At 40.3% G+C, this 24,558-nt stretch overlaps 1 protein-coding gene across 1 annotated transcript; it reads right to left on the bottom strand.

The window, feature by feature from the left end:
* Positions 1–6,254: 6,254 nt before the first annotated feature.
* Positions 6,255–11,227, bottom strand: LOC143552513 (TORTIFOLIA1-like protein 4). Its single transcript, XM_077042718.1, has 4 exons — positions 10,358–11,227; positions 10,128–10,239; positions 9,502–9,908; positions 6,255–6,719 (listed from the first exon to the last, which is right to left on the bottom strand). The coding sequence occupies exons 1-4, from the start codon at positions 11,150–11,152 to the stop codon at positions 6,420–6,422; spliced, it is 1,614 nt and encodes a 537-aa protein (XP_076898833.1). The 5' UTR covers positions 11,153–11,227; the 3' UTR covers positions 6,255–6,419.
* Positions 11,228–24,558: the final 13,331 nt, after the last annotated feature.

Genomic DNA, 24,558 nt, shown 5'->3' on the forward strand with positions numbered 1-24,558 from the left:
ACTTTGTATTGTAACGTTTTAGAGATTGCATGATCTCATGTAGACATTGATTGACTCGTTAAGACAAACACCCGTTCGTCTCATTGAGTATAAATATGTTGTGACTGATTGAAAAGGTTGACGTATTCACCTGTACCATCGGTGTTGAAAAACCTTGACTGATTGATTGTTTGATTGTGAATGATATTAACCTATACATAATAGGTTTGTATAAATACTTGAATGATATTACTTGATTAAGCTATGATTGTAAGCTTAACCTTGAAATCGTTTATCTTTGATTGTGATTGAAAACACTTAGTTTTTATGTGACGTTTGATGTAGGATGCTTTGGCTTATAGGTTATAACACGTTGGTAAGTTTCTCCATGTAAGTAAACGGGTCCCTCGGTTGATTGGGATTTGTACGAATTACTTTTCCTTAGGCAAGAAACTTACTACTAGTGATATCACCCTTACAGTTACTACATGCCCGTCAAAATATATCTTTGATTAACATTACTTGGTTATGAAGTAACGTTTATGAAAACTCGTTTATGAATGTGACTGTTTATGAAAACCTTTCAAGGTTAAAGGCCATAGCCTTGATTGATCCTTCTAAGCTATAATTCAAATAACTTAAGCATAATTCCTACCTTAGATTGGATACTTAGATTGATAATAAGAAAAAGGCAGGATCTTGATCTACTCGATTATACAATTGCTAACTTGATTATAACTTCGTTCCTTGCACGAACTACGAGAAAATGGCACGTCGGCTTGGCACGGCAATGGGGCACGCCTTTCAAGGTTAAGTGTGTGTAAATGGAGGTGTGTTTGGGATGAAATGGTTCAATACCCGTCACCCCCTTTTATAGGCTGATTCTGGACCCCATCGCGTACTCCTTTACCCCGTCGCGTACCGCAGCGCCGCAGTTTAACGCCGCCTTACCAGCTGTGACACGTGGCCTGTCATATTGGGCCCGTGTTGACACGTGGTTGGACACGTTTCCACTGACTCAGCAAGGCCATTGCGCTACGCAATGGGCTTATGTATGTCCCGTCGCGTATCGCGATGGGTGAAGTTTTTGAAATGTTCATTTTTGGTCCTTATACTTTCTAAGTTAGTATATTTAGGCTTAAATTTAATAGGGTAAAAGACGCGATGTTACAATGTGTATTTACCTAACTGCTTTGAGCTTCAATATATACAGAAAATAAAATAACTAAGGCTCCTATTTTTTAGCCACTATTCAAGCTCACTCCTCATAGAGCTGTTGCACACTTTGACCACGTTGCTAAAAAACTTGAACGGAAAGATAATAGCATAGACTCGTTCTTTATCCGTTGTACCCGCCATAATATTATAACAAAGAGAACAATCATTAGTTAATAATAACTACTGAGGATCATTTATCCTGACATGATCTGGAACACATGCTAAGGATAACTGATCCAGAAAGTATGCAAGGATAACATATCCGGTGTATCAAATTTATGTGCCCTAATAGTTAGGTCTCTTTGTATTTGTGGACTAGTGCTGTAGGTCCTCAGGTTGATTCATAAGAGGGGCTTTCTTATCAGTTTCGTTGGGTCCTTTTTTTATTGTGGTTTGTTTCATTTGTCTTGGTGTAGCTCTTCATATTGTTACAGTTTATAATAGTTTTTTATGTGTGATTTGTATTAACATATAGCCTTGTCTAGTTGCTTACTAAATAGCTTTTGTATGATATATATGTCGTTCAAAAAACTATCAATGGGTTAATAATTAAACCACTTAAGCCTAATTATGAACTAACATGTTAATGAATCAACATTTTATTAAGAATTGCTTGTATATGTTATCATAATTTAGCACTTAGTGCATACATTGAGGAGAAAAGAAGAGGGAATAGAGATGCAACATTGTTAAGATACATATAATGACTACCCTGGGTAACCTAATGATAAAATGCGACCCATACACTTGTGATCGCAGACAGCGTTAGGTAGCCCAAGCTCTCCACCTCCTGTTACGGGGAATCCCCGTCACCCAATACCCCCCTGCGGTAAAATCCGGTTGGAATCAGATTCAAATTTGAGACCTTGTGACCTCCATCCCGAATCTACCTTCACTCCCCTTCCAATGTCAGTTAAGCTAAAGCTATTAACTAGATACATAATTATATTTATAAAATCTCACACTTTTTTTTATCATCTAAAGGGAGAATTATCAGTTTATAAATTGTCAGAAATTATGAAATTCACATCAAAAAAATAAATAAAATAAAAAGAAAAGAAATATGTCAAAATATGTATATATATTTTTGTCTTTGCATCACGGTTAATCGGGTACGCTCGAGTTACATCGATGAGGTTGGGCCTGCTTGTAGCTGAGTTGCACCAATCTATTTCTCGCTGAGTTGCACCAATCTATTTCTCATGCACCCAATCCGTTTACTTTCTAAGGTGTGCTCGGATCTAATTGTCCATGGATAGTCGGATGGTTGATGTTGAAGCTTATAAAAGGATCTGATAAAAGTCGAATAACTAATTCAAGAAGTCATTATCTCTCGCTTGTTTTGTTCATCTTGTTACCTTCCAGATTAGAATTTCTTGTTATTCTTTGAAACTGAGTGTTATGTGAGGGATTCGTTATTCTTTGTTACGATATCTTCAATTCACGTTGGGTTGAAGTTTGGTGTATTTGTTCTTGATTTGGTTGAATAAAACCATATTTTGAGTTTGTGATAATATATATGAGAATGAACATCGTGAGTATACCATAGAATAGTGAAAACACATCAAACGTGATGTATTGTTAATCAACTATATATATATATACACACATGAGTACAATATAGATGAGCTAGTTTTTTATCCTCCGTATTATGGGAGTTGTATAAAATTTTAGTTTCTAATATTTTAGTTTCTAACACTGTGAATGTATTTTTTTGAATTTTAGTTTATTTATTGTAAGAAGTTAATAATATACTTAAACCTATTTTGATGAATTTAGTTGGGTTATGTTCATTTTTAATGAAACGTTGAATGATTTGTCTACCTAATTTTATATATTTATTCGTGTATGTTTATTTGTTATAATTTGGATATTATTTTGTGAAACTTTTCGTTTAAATTTAACTTGAAAGAAAAAAGAATCGTTAATGTAACTCAATCCATATTGAGAAATTAAATTAGGGTTTGATTACGGGGTTTGTTATACATTTTACGTTTCTAATATTGATATATATATTTTTATTATTTTAATTTTATTTATTGTATGAAAATTAATAATATACTCAGTGTTTGATATTGAAAGAGTTTCACAAATAAATTAGATGTTATAACCCGTTTAAAAGTTATTTGGGTTTGATGATACCCATGACCCGCTTATCTTTTTTACTATAATTTTTTTTTCATAATTATAAATAATATCTTTTTTTGTAAAAAATCATATATTAGTTTTTAGTATATCCCTATTTTATCGGATTATCATATCAAAAAATATTTGGTGAGATTAATTTTTAATATAATGAGATTTTATAACCCGTTTAATGCCTATCTAGGTTTGATGAGACCCATATCCGTGAATTCGGGTCAAATGCATGAGAAATATTATTTACAAATAAAGAAATATGGTGATTTGAGAGGAATTAGGGAGGTTTCGTTTATATATATTTAAGATATTATGGTGGTTTGAGTTATTCTACAAAGGCCAACAAAAATGAGAAGTGTGAGAAAACATAATTAATTGACATGTGCGTACACATTTTCTCTCTCCTCATGCAAGTCACATGCTAATTCCTCCATCATTTTTAAACGTCTATAATCTTTTCATATGATTTTTTTTTAAAAAATAAAATCTACCATAATAACAACGTTTTTATATCTTTAATATGACTATGATTTTGTTATATAAAAATAAAATAAATTTACGTTATTGTGTCTTTTTTTACTTACAAGTGTGTCTTTGTTCGTAATTGTGTCTTTCAACTGAGCATTGTGTTTTTTAAGTACTAATAACACCATTGTGTAATAATATGTAAATATAATGAAAAATATCAACAAATTATCTAATACATAAAACACAATGATGAATACATATTTCACAATAACCTGAAACATAAAACACAATAATGAATACATATAACACAATGGCCTGATACGTAAGACATAATGGTAAATACATATAACACAATGACCTGAAAAGTAAAACACGATGGAATCTACATATTATACAATTTCTTGAACGTGATACACAATGAACATAATACTATTTTTCTCAACTTAAGTTAATGTTGAGCACAATGACTAAAACACAACGATAAGTAGAAAGACAAATGTTGAGCATAAAGACACAATGACGAACAAAAAGACACAATGATGTAATCTTTGTTTTAATTTTTATCTTTAATATGAATTCCAATTGAATAACACAATGACCAAAATCTATAAGGCTGTGTGTAGTGGGCGGCGAAATAGGGCAAGAAAGGGCTACAATACCGTCCCTCCTGCGATTTTAGGGGCGATAGGTAGGGGGCATGGGGTTATTCTCGCCTGCTTGTTTTGTGTATATGTATTAATATTATATATGTTTGTGAGTGTGATATATATATATATACATATATATATATAAATATATGGGGCTACAACACCATAATATCCCAAAAATAAAACCTACACTTTAATGACAGGACGCCACATGGCGCAAATCGCCTCATTTTGTAGCCCCTCCACCACACATAGCCTAACACATTGCATAGAAAAACCCATTAAAAAACACAATGGACAACCAAATATCACAATATTAAAAAACCCAATAATTTTTTTTATTTTTATATAACAATATGATATTCATATTAAAGATAAAAAATGTTTGTTATTATGGTAAACAATTTTATTTTAAAAAATGTCGCATAAAAAGTTAAAAACGTTTTAAAATGATGGAGCAATTGACATGTGTTTTGCATGTGGAGAGAGAAAATTATCATATGTGGGTTATTACATTCATGTCATTCTTATCAATTTTTATTCTTAAATTAATCTCCACCATCCAAATTTAAGATCAATGAATTAGATTTCTTCTCACCCTTCTCATTTTTTTTGTACTTTGTATTTTAACTTTACCCATAAAACATAATCAAATATTATCTCCTAATTATAATAACAATATAATAAGCAAAATCAAATAATATATACTCTATGATATTCTTTTATATATACAAGTCAACTAACAATTTCAGAACACAAGACCCATTGTCTATCTATGTTCCAACCACATATCGGTTGGGCTAGAAGCTAATATAATTTGAGGAATAAATTACGAAAGAACCACGGTCAATATACCACATAATCGGTTTAAGAATAAATGATAATTGTTGAAAACGTATTGTGGTTTACATTAAACACTTTCACATAGTTTCACTAGTACTAGATAAAGTCTTCCCTAACCCTAAGGCCTAAGCACTCAAACACTAACATAATATTACAAGTAAGATCCGGACAAAGTGCGGTCACGTGCCATGAAAAAGATGTTTGTAAGTGGAGTACCAGTGAGAAACTAACCGTTAAAAGTCATACCACGAGTGGACACGGATCAAGTGTAGAAAGGAGATTGCCGAATCCATCCATGTGACAAAATGGTTCAAAAACCCACACTGTTTCTTTATTTAATAATAATCCAATCCGTCTATGACTTACATAACCCAACATAATTAGAATGTTGAATGCTTGGATATGTATTAAAAGAAAATATTTGCAGGTCTGGATATGGTATTAGATTATACCGACACGATTAAGCCTAATCGCCTCATTTAACATGCATAGGCAAATGAGGTTGACGACAATGTTGATAACGGTGGGCGACGGTTATTTATAGCCAGAGGTGTAAACAAGTCAAACCGTTCGTCAGTGTTTGAGATCAGGTAATTAAAAACTTGAATAAAGTGAAGTTTAAATGAGCCAGAATCTCAATTAATTAATGAATAATAAACAAACTGAGCCGAGTCCAAGTCCAACTTAGATCAAACTTAAAAAAGTACTTACGAGCTTTAAAAATAAATCTCGAGGCAAGAAGAGTGGGGCTTTGACTCTTAACAAGTTAAACGAACTAAACTCAAGCCCGAGTCTAGTCAAGCTTGGTTCGTTTACATCTTTAATGATAGCCGTGTAAGAGAGAATGATTATTTTCTTTATTTGAATATAAAGTTCATTGTTCCATCTGTAACAATGATATAAAGCCTGTAGATGTGAAAAGAAGTCTACAACACTCATTAAAGATGCAACACATCATCGAATCCTAAGATTACCCATCATCACGAGTATGCAAAGTGGAAGAGAGCCATAAGTCATAACACACAAATAAGGGAGGCCACATATTCTTCTTCTATACACAAAACCTCCCCTTAAAAAAATAAAAACACAAATAACAACCTCTTCTTAAAAACTTAAATCAAACCCTTATATTCGGTGCACATCCGCCAACGGGTTCTTAATTAACCCTCTACCACCACCACCACCAAGATGAAGATTCATCTTCTTAGCAGCAGATGATGATGAAGGTTGAATTTCTGATCTCTTCCATAGTTTAGAGCTCAAAAGATCGGCACCCGGTAACTTGCAGCACAAAGTTGGTTTAGCGTTTGACCCTGGTCTTGTTGACTTTGCCAAATCATATGATATCTCATCGAGAGTTGATTCTAGACCACACACACGAGACTCCAGTGACCGCATCCCGTCTTGTGAGCTCCCGATATATTTCTACAATTTTTGATAAAATAACACACGCATGTTAGACCGAAAATCACAGGTGTTACGTTTTGTAAAACATAGTTAAACAATCGTATAAGGTTGACCAAAAAGTTCCCATTAAAGAGCTTGACTTTGATGTTAAGTGGGCTAAATTGTTTAATTAAATGGGCCGTGTTAAGGTTGGCGTGTATAACCATTGAATTAAACAAATCGCCCCCACTAAGCTGTTTAATTAAACAGGTCGACTACCAACCCATTTATTATAGGTTAAAACCTGCCAATGTGATTTAAAATGTTTACGACCTAATTACTACTCATCAACCCATTTCGATACATGGGTTAGCAATTTGTTTTCAGGTTCCACAACTATTAAGTATGCCCAAGTTGGAGTTAGTGTATTTGACACGAATAAATATATGAGAAATATAAGCAACATAAAACTTGAGACCTTTCAACATAACATAATAAACTATATATGGGGTCATACATATCCGTACATAAATAAGTATATAATTTTATATATCATATTATGGAAAAGTATATATATAAGTAGAGGGTTAGTTGGATCTAACAATGGGAGAGCAGCAGGACATCAAGCTAAGATGGCAAACCTACTTCCACAATCTTTTTAACAATGGGAGAGCTTACCAAGAAAAACATGACATCACAAACTTTCAACGACAACAATCGAATAACTGCTACTGCCGACGGATCACACGAGAAGAGGTGAAGGACGCACTTAGGAGGATGGGAAGGTCTAAGGCGGTTGGCCCAGACAACATACCCATCGAGGTGTGGAAGTGTCTGGGGGAGGAAGGAGTCATGTGGTTAACTACTCTGTTCAATAGTATTCTCAAATCAGGTAAGATGCCAGACCAGTGGAGGAGGAGCAGCGTTGTAGTTCCTATCTATAAGAACAAAGGAGACGCCCAATGTTGTGGTAACTACCGAGGAATCAAACTACTAAGTCATACTATGAAGCTATGGGAAAGAGTGATTGGGGTTAGACTTAGACGAGAAATTCAGGTTACAGTCAACCAATTTGGCTTCATGCCGGGGCGTTCCACCACAGAGGCAATACACCTTATAAGAAGATTAATGGAAAAGTATAGGGAGAAGAAGCGTGATCTACATATGGTGTTTATTGACCTAGAAAAGGCCTACGACAGTGTGCCACGACAGGTGCTCTGGGAGTGCTTGGAGGGTAGAAGAGTGCCCAGGAAATACATAGAGATAATTATAGATATGTATACCAGGAGTGAAACAAGTGTCCGTGCGCCAGTGGGGGATACTGATTTCTTTCCTGTAGAGGTAGGTCTTCACCAGGGGTCAGCGTTGAGCCCGTTTCTTTTTGCAGTAGTCTTGGATGAGTTGTCAAAGTCGATTCAGGGGACTCTCCCGTGGTGCATGATGTTCGCAGACGATATTGTGTTACTTGCTGAGAAAAAACAAGATCTAAACAGGAGGCTTGAGGAGTGGCGAACAACCTTAGAGACAAAAGGTTTAAAGATTAGCCGATCTAAGACGGAGTACCTACACTGTGATTTTGGTGAGATAAACGACAGTGAAGACGCACACATCACAATTGAAGGGCAGGTGGTCCCGCAGGTAACGAAGTTCAAGTATTTAGGATCATTTGTACAGAGCGATGGGGAATTAGACAGTGATGTGACCCACCGAGTTCAGGTAGGATGGTGTAGATGGAAAGCAGCCACAGGTATATTATGCGACAAGAGTTTCCCGACTAATCTGAAGGGAAAATTCTATAGGGTGGCAGTTAGACCTGCAATGCTATATGGAACAGATTGTTGGGCCATTAAGAAGGCACAAGTGCGGAAGATGGAGGTAGCAGAAATGAGAATGCTACGTTGGATGTGTGGGCACACAAGGCTAGACAGAATAAGAAACGTTGTGCTTCGCGAGAGATTAGGGGTGGCGAACATAGCAGACAAGATAAGAGAGTGGAGATTGAGATGGTTTGGACATGTAAAGAGAAGACAGACGACGAATCCTGTTAGATCCGTAGAAAACATTACTATAGAGGGGAGGAGGGGTAGAGGACGACCGAAATTGACTTGGGATGAGAGGATTAGGCATGATTTGATAGACCTAAACCTCTCCGAGGACATGGTTGAGGATAGGAATTCGTGGAGAAGTAGAATTAAAGTTAAGGATTTTTAGAGAGAATTGAATACCTTAGGGCTTAGACTTAACTTATTTAGGTCACATACCATAATGGTATTTCCCTTACATATTATATTATTATTATTATTAGCTTTTATATTGCGGTTAAACTGTGACCTTATTATTAATATTATTATAATTAGTAGTAGTTTTTTATATAACTGTTAAACTTTGATTTCCTTCTTTTGCTTCATACACATGTTCTTAGAGCCGAGGGTCTCTCTGGAAGCCACCTCTTTATTCCTTTGGATAGAGGTACGGTGTGCCTACATCCCACCCTCCCCAGACCCTACCTATAGCTCTGCTGTCGGTGGGATTTTACTGGGTATGATTGATTGATTGATTAGTTGGATCTAAACCAATTGGTGGGAAGGTTCACTTATTATCAAAGCCCCACATTAAAGTTATTGGTTACCAAATTACATGGTGTTCAGTTGACCAAACTTTAGTGTGTTTTATAAGACATGTGCCATAATGTGCGTCAAAAGACAGATCAAACTAGGTTGTGATTTTAGGTAAAAATCTACTATGACCACCATGAATCCTTTATTAAAATACAAATAGCTCTAGCAATTGTTAAAACTTTATAGCATTAGTCAGAAATTACCTCAAGGAGATCAAACAAATTGAACTGCTGGCTTTCGATTTGAGCAAGTTGATTACGGATCAAAGACAAGTCCTCAGAATCTTGATGTACTGAGTCGACATTCGAATCAGGTTTGCTAATATCTTCATGATATTGAGATTCGAGTGTCTTTTCATCAGATATTTCACTGAAAAGAGCTCGTTTTGTTTCTAGTTTCAAAGATCTTGGTTTGGCATGTACACCCTCGATAGTGTTCAATCTCTGATCATCCGCCTTCTTGCGGTCCAGCTTGCGGAACATTGCTGGACCAGTTTTCCTGCTGGTGTGTTCAAGCGAGGTTCTGGTTGTTGTGCTTGTGGAAGAACTTGAGTGCACGATTCGCTTGCTTGTTATTTGAGGCGTTTGTGGTGGATTTTGTATATTATCTGCTTCTTTTGCCATATCACACATCAGAAATCATATCATTATTAAGATGATCATCAAAAAAAGCCCAAAGCATACACATTACAAACTGATATTATCTGAATCAAAGAATCAAAACGTGTTCAAATTAACAATATACGAACCGATCTGAGAATATAACCTAGCATCAATCGTTCTCGCAATAACGAAATGCTACTTGAAATTACAAATGTGAATAATGTCACTATTACCTTTAGAAGAATGTGATTCCGGTGGTGGTGACACCTCCTCCGGTGCATCTAGAACAGCATTCCAAGCTTCAATCATCTGATTCATCCTCTCCCTTACCCCTTTCACCTACACGATAACGAATCCAACTCATGTAAATCCATATAGTTACAACTACATTTCTATTAATTATAAAGAATCTAATTCAAGTACATCGACATAACGACATAATTACCGAATCTCACACCTTATCGAATTTCCTCGCCTCGAACGTCTTCAAACACGCGGCCTTATACTCCGACAACAAACCCGTCTCCACAACCGCCAGTTTCTCCAACACCTCAGCCGCCCCCTTCCTCACACACCAATCCTCACTTTTCACCACGAAATCCGTCATCACCTTCACCAAACTCCTGACAACAACCAGGCTCGAAGCCGCACCGACTTTCACCCCACTCGCCACAACCGACAACAACGCGGCCTTGGCCTTAAACCCGCCACTCTTCAACAACTTCTCAAACCTCGGCATAAGCCTTCTCAAATATCCCGTATCCGGCTCGGGCGCGCCGTTAATCACAGCCGCCAAACACAAAGCCGCGCCGATCTGAGAGTTTACATCCTGCTCGGTAACCAACGCGTCCACAAAGGGTTTTGCCACTGACATGAACGGCGGCTTGGTGACGTGGGTGGCGATGGAAGCGGTGGCGGAGACGCAGGCGGTGCGGACGACGGTGTCTGGGTCACGCAAGCGGCGGAGGACGGCGGAGATGAGCTTGGAGAGGTGGGATGATAAGACGTCGCCGTGGGATTCTGATAAGGTGGAGATTAGGCGGACGCATTGCTTGCGGACAGGGGATTTGTCCGAGGAGTTGGTGGATGAGATTGAAGAGAGGAATGGTGAGATGGAGTCGTGGGTCAAGGTTTTGGCGATGGACTCGAGCTCAGTGGCGGCGGCGGAGTGGGTGTCGCGGTCGGAGAGTTTGTTCAGGCAGACGAGGGTTCGGTGTTTCAGGTCACGTGGGTGTTTGGTTGGTGGTGACATTGTGGTGGTTTGTCTGTGGATTCCGGCAGCATTGCCGGAGGACGGAGTAAAGATGGAGGTCCGGTGAAGAGGATGAGATTTATGGAATGTTTTATTATGAAAGTGGAATAACACTGAAACGTCGGGTGTACTTTACCTTTTTCTTTTTCTTTTTTTGTTTTTGTTTCTCTCTATATTCCTTTTCCATTTTATTTTAATTATTATAATACACTTTTCTTTCAATAATTAAAATACATTTTTTTAATGTAAGTCAAAAATAAATTATAATGTCTTTATTTCTAAATTTGTGGAGTTTTTATGAACTATTTTGTTCTTGTACTGAAGGGCTTGTATTTACCAGAAACAAAGTATATATATACAACGGTGTTTATTCTTGTAGAAACCTCAAATGAATCTAGATTATTGTGTGTGAGTGATGCATGTGAGTGGTTGATTATGAGAAGTTTCTTATGAGAATTCAGAGAGAGGTGATTGATACAAATATGAATAGTTTTGTCTATTACATGTCCCCTTACAACATACAAATCCCTCGACATATAGGGTTCAAAGGGAATCTTCTCCCCTTGACCGTTATCCGGAGGCACCTCCTATTATCCAGCAGTTTTACCATTGTCCCTTGACTTAAGCAGGCTTCTCTCTTTTATCCGCCAGACGATTCCCTTTAGCCTCAGACATGCGTCAATCTGTCTTCATGCCTCAGACTCCAAAAAGGACCCTTCATTCGTTGACTTGGCTTTTTGTCCTTGAAGGCTTTGGGCTTTCAAGATTGGGCTTGCTTCGTTAGACCTCATTTGGGCTGGATCCCATATAATCTCTTCAAGTCCCACAGTCTATTACTCATGTTATTTATGACATGAGAAATAGACTTAATCCTTGACCCAAAATTTTATGTTCTCTTGGTCTTTGTATTCATTGGGCCCATGGATTTCATATGGATTTGTATGAGATGGGCCTCTCATAGATGTATGATCGTCGTCGGCCCAGCCTGGATTGATTATGAAGGCGGTAAAAAGATGTGGTGGAAATTGAATTGCACGTTCTTTCACGCAGTGGTTATTACCCTGCTCTTTGGTGTCCCATCTCATAAATCACCCACTCCCCTCTACCTTTCTCTCTCACATTTTTCCGGCGACCTTTCCCTTTCCATTTGGTTTTCAATCTTCGATCAGGTTAGTACTCCTTTCCTTTGTTCTTATCTCCTCTCATTCACCATGAGCCGTGAAGGCTTGTCCTCGACAACCTCTATCCTCACCCAGGATCAGATGCTTCGGATATGTGCCCGTTACCGTGTACCTTTGTCCTTGTCCCCTGTTTTACCCAAACCTCACGAGACGGCTCTCAGTCGTCCCGAGTTGCTCACCTTGTACACCAAAACCCTCGAATGTGCCAATGTCCGTTACCCTTTGACATAATTTCAGTTAGCTTTGTTGAAGTTTCATAAACTAAGATTCGATCAGGTTCACCCTTTAGGTCTTTTGCGTGTGACCCACTTCGAAATAGCCTGCCGGGCCATGGAGGGCTTTGCTACCGTACCTCTGTTTCGCTGGTTTTACCGTTTGAAGGTGGACGGTGATTGGTTCACCTTTGAACGTCGTCCCGTGAACAAACATCCCTCATGTTGTTCAAAGATGCGCACTGGGTTTAGCCCCAAGGAGTGGAAAAACAGTTTTTTCTTTGTGTCTCCTAACTTTGCTCCGGGTTTCCGTAGCCGACGCTGTACGGATTCTCTTAGCCATGGCACGCTTCCTCGACCACCGACGCCTCAAGATGATTTATACAGATTGTTGATTAGCAACCCCACTGAAGCCATGACTTATCCCGAACCCTTGTTATGTATGGCTGGCTTGAGCCGGATATGGTCAGATCCTTCTACTCGTCCGGCCATATTTGACGGCGACCGAGGTTTCTGACCTCTTGTTTTTCTTTATGCTTACTTATTTGTCATTTTGATATTTCTAACTGGTTGTTCCCTTTGTGCAGAGATGAGTCTAAAAGAGGCTTTGTTGAAAGGTCCCCTGAAGGCTGCTTCCTTCGTGTCGGTTCCTGTAACTCCTCCGGCCAGCTCGGAGACCGAGTCGGCTTCATCAGGTCATCTTGCTCCGATTATCCATATTGATGCATCCGATACCCCCAAACGGAAAAATGCTATGGTTAACATTTATGAAGCCTCCATGAAGAACCGCTTAAGGAGTTCAAAGCGACCTTATCTGGGCCAATCTTCCTCGTCCCGCCCAGTGACCTCTTCTGTTGAGCCTGTCCACTTAGAAGACGATTTCGAATTTCCCGTTGTTACTCCTGCCGATATGCATGCATCTGTTGGGTCCGACCTGACTCAGTTCGATTCCCCAGGCAAACGTCTTGAAGGATCTGGCCCCGCCCCTCAAAGTTTACCAGCCACCAATGCGGAGGAATCGGACAACAACCCCGTGTTCATTCCCCAGTGGGGTTTGAAGACCCGGGCTTCTGTCCTGACGCCTTTGCAAGCGCACGATTTCCTTTCCTGTACCATCCCTCCCGTAGACTCGGCTAATATTCGGGCTTTGGATCGGGACCGATTGGTTGGTGATTTTGGAACCCATTTATATCGGGCTCTGGCACTTGGGGCAGCTGATCTTCAAACCGCTATTGATGATGGCCAGGTATTGCAGCAACTGAAAGAAGAAATTCACAGGCTTGAGCAGTTGAACGAGAAAAATCACGGGAAAGTTCAACGTCTGAGACAACAAGTTCTCCTGGCTCAGGAGGAGTCTCTTGGGATGCTAGGTTTGAAGGCGGATTTGAAGAAAGCTCAGGAGAAAGCTGCCCGGTTAGACATGGAGCTATCAAGAGCCCGAGTTGAGCAGGACAAGGTTTTGGAAGTACTATTCTCTTCTTCTCTTCTTGTTTCTTTGCATTAGCCTGTAGGACTTATCGGTTTTCTGGTATCTTTGTCAACATTTGGAAGCTAGTCTTAAGAAGGTGTGTGAGGAGAACGAGAGATTGAAGAGTGAGGTTGAAGCGAATCGTGTTCACAAGGACAGGTTGATCGGGGAATTCCAGGAGAAATATGACAAAATGGAGCAGGCGTTCAATAGTTCCAAGGCTGACCGGGCATGGATGGTGTCTGAAGGGTTCAAGCTGGTCTTTGGCCGAGCCCTGTCTTGCCGTGAGACTTATTTGGTTAGGGATGCCATGACTTGTGTTGTTTTTTCTTCAGGATATCAAAGCGATCTAAGGGAAGGCTATGAGTTCCAAGGGCAGGGCATTCCCCTTGCTGAAACACCCACTTATTCCGAGACCATGGAGTCGGAGGCTGAGGCAGCTTTCGCAACCTACATCGCTTATGAGCCCCCGTTTCTGGAGCAGCTTTCAGCCATCCCTGACATATCGGTAGAGGAGATTCGGACCATGTCCTTGGTAGTCGATCCTTCCACTCCATCTCCCCAGGGATGATCATGAACTTACATGGATCGCTATGGCTTTTGGCAAACCCTCTTTCCTTTTGCTGTTTTTATTTACTTGTTATTTGCAAAGACGTTCGTATGTGTTAGCTCCTGGGGGCCTTATGCTTTTGATGTAACCGACATTTTCCCTCTTTAGGGGTTTGACTCTATTTGCCACTGAGGTGGTTTGGTAGTTTTAACCATTTGAACCGTGCTATATTTAGGGTTACATTTGGTTATGTTTCTAATCCTGCCTGGTTTCTTAGGATTGTTTGATCATTTGGTTCCACTTGACAAGTTTTTTGGTTAACCGTATAGCCTATCAGCGAGGCCTCCCTCTCATCCTTTCGTGATGGAGGGGTATTTGCTAGTTTTTGTTTAGCAATTGTCTTGGAGACGGATTCCTTGGTTAAATAGTTAAGTTTCACAGAGAAAACATAAGGAACATTTAGCTTCATATGTTAGGCATTAAATTGCATTGCGCAGATTGATTACAAAAAGATAAGGTATCAACACCCTATTACATTGATTCCCTCTCGGAGAGGTGATTATGAGAATGTGACGTAGTCACCCAAAGGAGTGCAGTCAAATATCACAAAACACTATCGGGAAGTTCTTTGCATTTTCTTCTTTCCACTCTCCCTTGACCGAGGCTCTTAGGCGTAGTATTTCTTCAGTTGCATGGCATTCCACGTACGGGGTACTTCTTCTCCCGTATGGTATGCTAGCTTGTATGCTCCCTTCTCTCCTGCCCAAATGATTTGATAGGGTCCCTCCCATCGAGGTCCTAACTTCCCCTGATTTTCTTGTCGACTGGCCTCATTTTCTCGCAACACCAGATCTCCCACCTTGAACTTCACTTCCCTCACCCTTGCATTGTAGTACTTCTCCATTGCCATTTTGTATTCAACTTCCCGCCGTTCTGCTGCCTCCCTCCTTTCCTCAGCGAAATTCAAGTTTAACCTGAGATCATCTTCATTATCTGCCTCACTCAGACGCATCCGATGTGTGGGGACATTTATCTCCATCGGTATCATCGCTTCAGTGCCGTAGGTCAAGCTAAAAGGTGTTTCCCCATGGCTGACCTTTGGCATGGTTCGATGGGCCCATAAGACGTGTGGCAGTTCCTCAACCCACGAACCCCGTTCTCTTCCTAGACGATTGGAGATACCCTCCACGATACTTCGATTAGCTCTTTCTACTTGCCCATTCGCCAGAGGATGCGCCACTGACGTGAAAACCTGCTTGATGTGCAGCTGTTCACACCATTCTCGAAAGATTCCTCCTTCGAATTGTTTCCCATTGTCACTCACAATGGTGTGGGGTATTCCGAAACGACACACAATGTTCTCCCACAAAAACTTTTTGACCTGTAGCCCTGTGATCGTGGCAAGAGGCTTCGCTTCGACCCACTTGGAGAAGTAGTCGATAGCTACGACGAGGAACTTAGCCTTGCCGGATCCCTCCGGGAAAGGACCAACAATGTCAATGCCCCATTTTCGGAATGGTCAGGAAGAACTGACCAGTACTAGGTTGAGCTTTGGTTTTCTGGTTACCGGGGCATAAATCTGGCAGCTGTCGCATTTCCGTATTTCTCGCAAGGCACTCAGAAACATTGTTGGCCAGTAATAACCGGCTCGCATGGCTCGGGCTGCGACCATTTTAGCCCCCATGTGCATTCTACATATCCCTTCGTGGATTTCCCGGATGATGTACTCGACCTCCTCATAGTCAATGCATTTCAGCGACGGCCCCAGATAGGACTTTCTGTAAAGGGCACTGTTTATCATCTCATACTGGAGCGCCTTAATTCTCAGTCTCCGGGCTTCTTGTTTGCCCTCAGGTACTATCCCGTCTTGCAAATATCGGATGATGGGAGCCATCCAACTGTATCCGGATGTCTCCACGCTCCCGACTGTCCTTTCTAAGATGGATGGTTGTTCAATGGTCTCCACCCGGACCTCCTTTACAAGGTGATCGAAGGCTACAGAGGCTAACTTATTGAGTGCATCAGCTTTTTTGTTCTGGTCTCGAGGAATGTGTATTACCTTTGCTTCTTCGAAACCTTGTAGTATCTCTTTCTTCTTCTTGAGATACTCTATCATCTTATGATCTTTCGCCTCATAGTCCCCATTGACCTGGTTGGCCACTAACAAAGAATCTACGTGTGCCTGTATACGTTTGACCGACATTTTCTGTGCCACCCGGAGGCCAGCCAGCAAGGCTTCGTACTCAGCTTCGTTGTTGGTGCTAGCAAAAACTCAATCGTATGGCATACGTGAATTTGGTCCCTTCGAGGCTGACCAGTATCAGACCTGCCCCACTTCCATCTTCATTGGAAGCCCCATCCATGTGAAGGTTCCAGACGGGCTCATTTTGGTCTTTCAGGTGTTTCCTTTGGTGTTTCCTGGGGATGGGACTTTCTCGCTTCCCTCTAGTGTTTCCCGAGGAGGGGACTCCTCGGTTTCCGACGCCGGAGCCTCAGTAAGGAAATCGGCTATCACTTGCCCCTTGAAGGCAGCTCTCGGTTTATATTCGATGGAGTATTCTCCTAGCCCACTTGGCCAGCCTGCCTGATATCTCTGGTTTCATTAGTATTCGTTGAAGGGGCTTATCGGTCAGCACTTGGACTTCATGTGCTTGGAAGTACCGTCTTAGCTTCCGGGCTATGTAGACTAATGACAGTACCAGCTTCTCAATGGGGGAATATCTCTCTTCCGGGCCCTTCAGGGTCCGGCTCACGAAGTATATAGGAATCTGAGCCCCCTTTCTTTCTACCATCAACACCGAACTTATGGTTTGGTTTGTGCAGGCCAAATAGAGAGTCAGCCTCTCCCGCGGTAGTGGTGAGGTAATCAATGGGAGTTCGCTCAAGTGTGACTTGAGTTCCCGGAAAGCCTCGTCAGCTTCCGTGTCCCAGCAGAACTTATTCTTCTTCATACATCTTCTTAACACTGCCATAAAGGGTAGGGTTCTGTCTGCGATCTTGGAGAGGAATCGGTTCAGGGCGACCAACCTCCCTTGTAGCCTTTGTACTTCCTTCCTTGGTTACAACAACCCCCAGAAACTTTCCCTCTTCGACCCCAAATGAACATTTACCCGGGTTGAGTTTCATGTTAGCCTGGCGGAGGGTATTAAAGGTTTCCCGGATGTCATTAAGCATTCTTTATTCATCTATGCTTTTGATGACCAGGTCATCCACATAGATCTCCACATTCCTCTCTTTTTGGCCGTCGAATAATCTATCCATGAACCGCTGGTACGTTGCCCCGACATTTTTCAGGCTGAATGGCATTTTGGTGTAGCAGAAGGTTCCTTCATCTGTGTAAAACGCGGTTTTTTCTTCATCATGGGGGTTCTTGGATCTGATGATATCCTTTATACGCGTCCAGGAAACATTGGAGTGGGTACTAGGCAAGAGAATCTATCTTTTTTTTGATTTCCAGGAGAGGATACGAGTCCTTTGGGCAGGCCTTGTTAAAATCCTTAAAATCGATACACATGCGCCAGCTATTGTCGCCTTTGGCGATAATTACGGGGTTTATATCCAATGGAGATACTTGACCGCCCTTACTATCCACGCCTGTACTAGTTTAGCAGTTTCTTCCCGGACCGCCCGGCTCTTCTGAAGTCCCAGACTCCTTCTTTTCTACTTGACTGGTTCCATCCAGTGGAATTCATCCAGGGTATGTTGTGTTCAGGTTCGGGGGACTCCCGTCATATCCTGGTGAGTCCATGCGAACACGTCCGGCTTGTGCAGTAGCAACTCCTTCAGGCCCGCCTTTCCCTTGTCGGATAGTTGTGAACCTATCCTTACTGTCTGATCAAGTGTTACCCGTTGAGTACCCATTCCTCCACCCCTTCCTTTGTTGTGTACTTTGATTGATGCTAGCTATTATTTCCGTGGATGACCGGATGGTAGCTATTCCCTTGGGGGTTGGAAATCTCATGTACCCGTGGACCATGGACGGGACAGCCCTGAGCGCCTTCATACCCGGTCTACCTAGAATGATGTTGTATTTTGACGGGGCCCGGACCACGGAAAAACGGAGGCATACGGTCCGGGTTTTCTCTCTGTCTCGGAGTGTGAACGGTAAATTAAGAGATCCCAACGGTTCCACTACTTCCCCGGAAAATCCCATCAATGGGCATATATCCTCTTCTAGCCTTTCCTGGACGTCCTTTGTAACCTCAGGAAGCAGTGCTCATACATCACTTCCCTCAGGAAGCAGTGCTCATACATCACTTCTACCCCACTGCCCCGTCTACATGCACTCGGGCTACTCGGTGTCCGGCGACGCTAGCCGATATGTTCAGTGGCATTTCCCTGGCTTCACTTTCGGTTATGCCAGGGAAATGGACCTCTACCTTTATCCATTCCATACTTACCGGCGGGAATTCTTTCCTCACAACTTTGAGGGGTCGCCCTAGATTTCCATCCCCCTCGTCTCTTCTTCTTATCATGTCCACAAAGTGTCTATCTTCTTCTTCTTCCTTAACTCTGGGTGCTGGTTCTCTAGTCGGGGGTGGTAACTGTCCAGTTTTTAGGGCAGCTTCCCACAACCTTTTTAACTGGACACAATTTTCCATGGTGTGCCCGGTGCTTTTATGATAATTACAATACCCAGAGGGGTTGGGCTTGTACGCTTGTTTAAATGGGCCTGGGGTCCTGATGGGATATTTGGTTTTATATGCTGTCAACACATCCTCTTCTCCTAGGTTCATCTTTCCTCCAATAGAGGTCGGGTACCTCCCTCCCTCGGGTCAGAGATCGGGGAAACGTGATGGGTGGTACGTCGTAGAAGGTACATACCCTGAGTGGTTTCCTGGAGGCCGGGTTCTATCGAAAGGTTCTCTTATTTTACCACGGCTGGCACTCCCCATGTTCTTTCCACCCAAAGGCTTGGGAGGCCCCTTCTTCGTCTCCCATTCTCGCAGCTTGGACCCCGTGTCTTTTCCCCAGAAAAATGCTCAAACTCGATCCATCAGTTGGTCGAAAGTGGTGGGGAAATCTTCCCCAAGTTTCTCTGTGAGTTGGGAGAATCTTACACCATTTATGAATCCACTGATTTTCATGACCTCTGATACACCTTTGATGTTCATGCTTTCTACTACATATCGGTCCATGAACTGTTCTATCTTTTCTTCGTCCTTCCTTTGGATATGCAGGATCTCATTGGGGTTTTTCATGGCTTTTCTCTCCTGAATGAAATTTCGCAAGAATTTTCCCATCAGCTCTTCGTAGCTATCTATGCTTACAGGTTATAGACTATCAAACCATACCCTTGCCCCCCCCGTCAAGGTTTGGGGAAACATTAAACACCAAGAGGGCATGGTCCATCCACTGACCATACCTGCACCTCGGAAGGCGTGAAGGTGGTGTTACGGATCTTGTGTTCCGTCGTACTTGTCTACTGTGGAGGGATACCGGAGCTTTGGGGGCAAGGTAGCCTCGGCTATGCGCCGAGTGAACTTTGACAAGTCGGAGGTGTCCGAGGGTCGATAAGGAATATCCAGAGTGCCCGGTGTAGATCTTTCTTTGCCTTTGACTGAATACAGAAAGGTTACAAGCGACTCCAAAAGAACTCCGGGGTCTTTGCCAGCTCCTTTCTCAGGTTCTTCTTCGTTCTTAGACTTTGGGGTATCGAACGACAGGCGCGTCTTGACTGCTGCGAGTTTCTCTTCCTTTTCTTGCTCGTCCAGGCAGGCTCGGAGCACGTCCCTGTGAGTCCGTATGAACTCTGGAGTTATCTCCCATTTTTCATTGGAGACTGGGTCCTTCTCCAAATCTTCCCTCGAATCTTCTTTCTCCGTCTCGTCTTCTATGAGGACCTGCCCTTCCATCTCTCGTGCATTTAGCAAGTTCGCTTCTTCATTCACTCCGGTGATGGTGCATTCGTTTCCGTTTGCTGTCGTAACTCGGGGTCCCCATGAGACGTGCTGTTCTGAATTTGGATCGACCGTCTTCTCCGAAACCGTGGTGTGGGACTTCCTGGCTGCAGGGTCCCACGGATGGCGCCAATGTAGAAACCTCAAATGAATCTAGATTATTGTGTGTGAGTGATGCATGTGAGTGGTTGATTATGAGAAGTTTCTTATGAGAATTCAGAGAGAGATGATTGATACAAATATGAATAGTTTTGTCTATTACATGTCCCCTTACAACATACAAATCCCTCAACATATAGGGTTCAAAGGGAATCTTCTCCCCTTGACCGTTATTCGGAGGCACCTCCTATTATCCAGCGGTTTTAGCATTGTCCCTTGACTTAAGCAGGCTTCTCTCTTTTATCCACCAGACGATTCCCTTTTGCCTCAGACATGCATCATTTTGTCTTCATGCCTCAGACTCCAAAAAGGACCCTTCATTCGTTGACTTGGCTTTTTGTCCTCCAAGGGCTTTGGGCTTTCAAGATTGGCCTTGCTTCGTTGGACCTCATTTGGGCGGGATCCCATATAATATCTTCAATTCTCAAGTGGTTAAAGACTATTACACTCTATTAAGCCATGTGAGCTATTTCTATAATAAAATGTTTATCGAGTCTCTGGTTGAAAATCTTGCAAGTGCAAGAATTAGATGGTATTGATTATTGAATATAAGAGCATACAGAGTCATCTCCCGGCTTTTACTCCATAGGCTCTAAAAAGTTGTTAATAAAAGCATTAAAAACATTATTTCTATCTTTTAATTTTTTTAACACCTTTACCTTATCATCCATCTGATACTCTCATATACTATTAAAGTGACAATCATGTAATATTTTCAGCCAAATTAGCATTTATACGCTCTACACCACAGTTAGGTTGTGTGTTGTGGGCGTCATGGGGGCGGTTGATGCGGAGGGGCGGCGAACACACTACCTTAAAGACTAGCTTCATTTGTTTAGCCAACAAGCTACGTTATGAGACCAATCATGTAGACTGAGATGATCAATTTAACATCTCTTAACATTTATTTCTTCTTGAAATTTTGAATATACGTTTTTGTACATGCCTAAAATTAGGGAAGGATTTGAGGGTAGGCAATGTGGGCGTTTGGCTGGTGCATGTCTTTCGAGGGCACACAATTTTTTAAAAAATCTTGATATTACAAGAATACCTGAAAAAACTCATTGTAATACCATTATTTTACTCATTGTTATGTTTACTGCTATAACTTTAATTGTTGTTTTAAAAATAAATTTGTTTACATTATTTAGTTCATTAAAGCTTAATAACGTATATTTTCCAGCTCGACCAGGACACATAAATTCTCAAAAATGTCACTGCCTAAAATTTAAGAATCATCTAGTCTAAAATTTAAGAATCATCTAATCAGCTAAAGATAATATTACAATCTAATTATTTAAAAAAGTTTAACGGGACAAACCACTAAGTTGGTGAACATAACAAGTCTGTGAACATTATTAATAGCAGTGGTGGATTCAGGATTTTTTTTCCAATGGGCTCACTATTTATAAATGCTCTAATTTTATACGACCGACCATAAAAATTTGTGGGTCGATTCGAAGGTTTAGGTCGGTTCAACGGTTCAGGTTGGGTAAGGTTCATTACATAAAATAAGTACGATAAATTAACAAAAAAAACAAACACCGTCATAGAAAGGATAACATTGTCATAATAAAGATACGATTGTCTTTTAAAATAAATAAGAAAAACTTACTTATAGTTGTTCTCTACGAGTTTTCATCTTTTGGAAACGTTGCATTACATATTCAATCGAAACTTGTTGAAGGAACTCTCTTTCAATGTACCAAATGCAAATATCGTTCAAGAATCCATCACCCATCCTATTACGCAATTTCGTCTTCAAATGCTTCATTGAAGAAAAACTTCTTTCAACACTCGTTGTTGCAACTAGTAAAACTAACGATAAATTTATTAAACAACAAACCAACGGGAAATCGATGTGTTTTCTTGTTTCTACCATCTTTTTGGCAAGCTCACTTACCCCATTCAAGTCGTCAAACCGTGTATCTTCTTTCACATTAGCAATGTAGTTGCCGAGTTCATAGATAAGCTTATCTTTTTCATCAAAATAAAAATCACATGGATACATCTCGGTCAACTTTAGCAAATTTAGTTTATCAAAGTCTTCAAAATTAAGACACGGGCTCAAAGAACTCATAAATATGCAAGTTAGTAGTTACCTCATTACAACGGTTACCAAACTCTTGAATTGCATATCAAGAACCGTGTTAAAATTGTTAACCACGTAATGTTGACGATTAGTGATGTCGGTCTTCTTTCTTTGATTTTTCGGGTCAACATAAACAGTTTCCATGTTAACCATTTCAATATCATACTTGACACAAAAGGATGTATCTATCAAAAGTGAGTCAAAACCTTCAAGTCAATAGGTTTGTAATTCTTTTTTAGTAGTTTTGACTAGCTTAATTGCATTCAATATATGTTCTCATGTATAATTGAAGTCCATTTGCTTGACTTTTGTGAGCATCAAGATCTCCCGAATTTTCTATACATTTAAGCACGTCAATAACACTAGGATATAAAGAAAGTAAGCAGGTCATCGTTTTTTTTTGTGAGAACTCTAACGTGTATCTCCGGCTCTTGCAAGTGACAATTTTTAATTATGTCCACTTCCCGTTTCAACTTCCCGATTCAATCCCAGTCTTTCTCTTTGAAAATAATATACCATCATCTATCTCTAGTAGGATCAGACTCGAGTACTACCTCCTAAATTTTTGGGACGAAAATTCTTAAAGGAAGGGAGAATGTGACAATCAGAAAAAATTAGCAACTAATGTAACCGTGACTACATAATAAAATAATTATATAAATAAAAGTATCTTTGTTTAAAGTCAAAATTGCATAGTTATGAGAAATATATTACTAAATGTTCAAAAAAGTATAAATTTGTCGCGTAGCGAACACTACGCGAAACGACCATTGGCGACAACTTAAAACTGATGGAAGTCCAAGCGTGTCAAGAACAACTCAAAAAATTAAAATTTTTATGAAAATATTCGTAATAATATATAAAGTTATTTTTAGAAGATTCAAATCAAGAAAATTAGAAAATAAGCGAACAAAAGCCAGTGTAGGACAACGTACGAACTCAAAACCAACCACCACCAAAATTAAGTTTCTTTAGCTCGTGTTATCAGGAATTCAATATCGGATTAAACCTGTTAAATATCATTTGAAATGGAGTTCGACTAATTAGCTAAAAATCAAAATACGTAAACTTGGAAGTTTAAGACTTTGATTAATTTATCTACAATATCCCAACCCAAACCCATGTGCCCTCCCATTGTTTCTTCTCTCAAAACTAATGGCCACCACCCATTGATTTCCTTGTAAAACCATGTCCTCAACCTACTATACAAATTAGTGTGTTGTAACTCACTAACACCATCCATCTTTTAAATCTACACTACACATCACCAACCTACTGTTTCTATCTTCTTTCATATAACCCACGACACACCACCACCACCTCCTTTACACCACCATCAACCCAAATCACAATCATACTTGATCAAGAACACACACTACAATGGAAGATTAAGCATTATAGGAAACAAGAATCAAGCTAGGAAGCTAACAAAAGCTCTCACACACAAGATCTTTCTTTCATTATCTTACTAGTTTCTTCAAAATCCAAGGTAAGATATACAGTTGATTTTTGATTAATCAAGTTTTATTAAGTAATGTTTCACACAAATGGGTTAGAATCAACCTTAGAAACAAAAATTAGTGAATGCTTGTGTGTGTGATTGAGCCGTGAGTGTGTGTGTGTGTGTGCATAAGGAGTGTTGAACATCCACATACATGCATACACTCATGGTAATAAGCTTACTTGTATTGAATTATGACACTTGGATTTTATAATAATCTTACTTGATTGAAAGATTTAGGAAGAACATGGATTATAGATGTTCAAGTGTTTTTGGATGTTAAAATGGATTTTTATTAAACAAATGATCAAATAGTTGCTTTATGAAGTCATAACATGAAAGA

This window comes from Bidens hawaiensis, unplaced genomic scaffold, assembly GCF_021521415.1.
Source record: "Bidens hawaiensis isolate Kalapana, Puna unplaced genomic scaffold, B.hawaiensis_p1.1 tig00016939_1, whole genome shotgun sequence".
NCBI lineage: Eukaryota > Viridiplantae > Streptophyta > Magnoliopsida > Asterales > Asteraceae > Bidens > Bidens hawaiensis.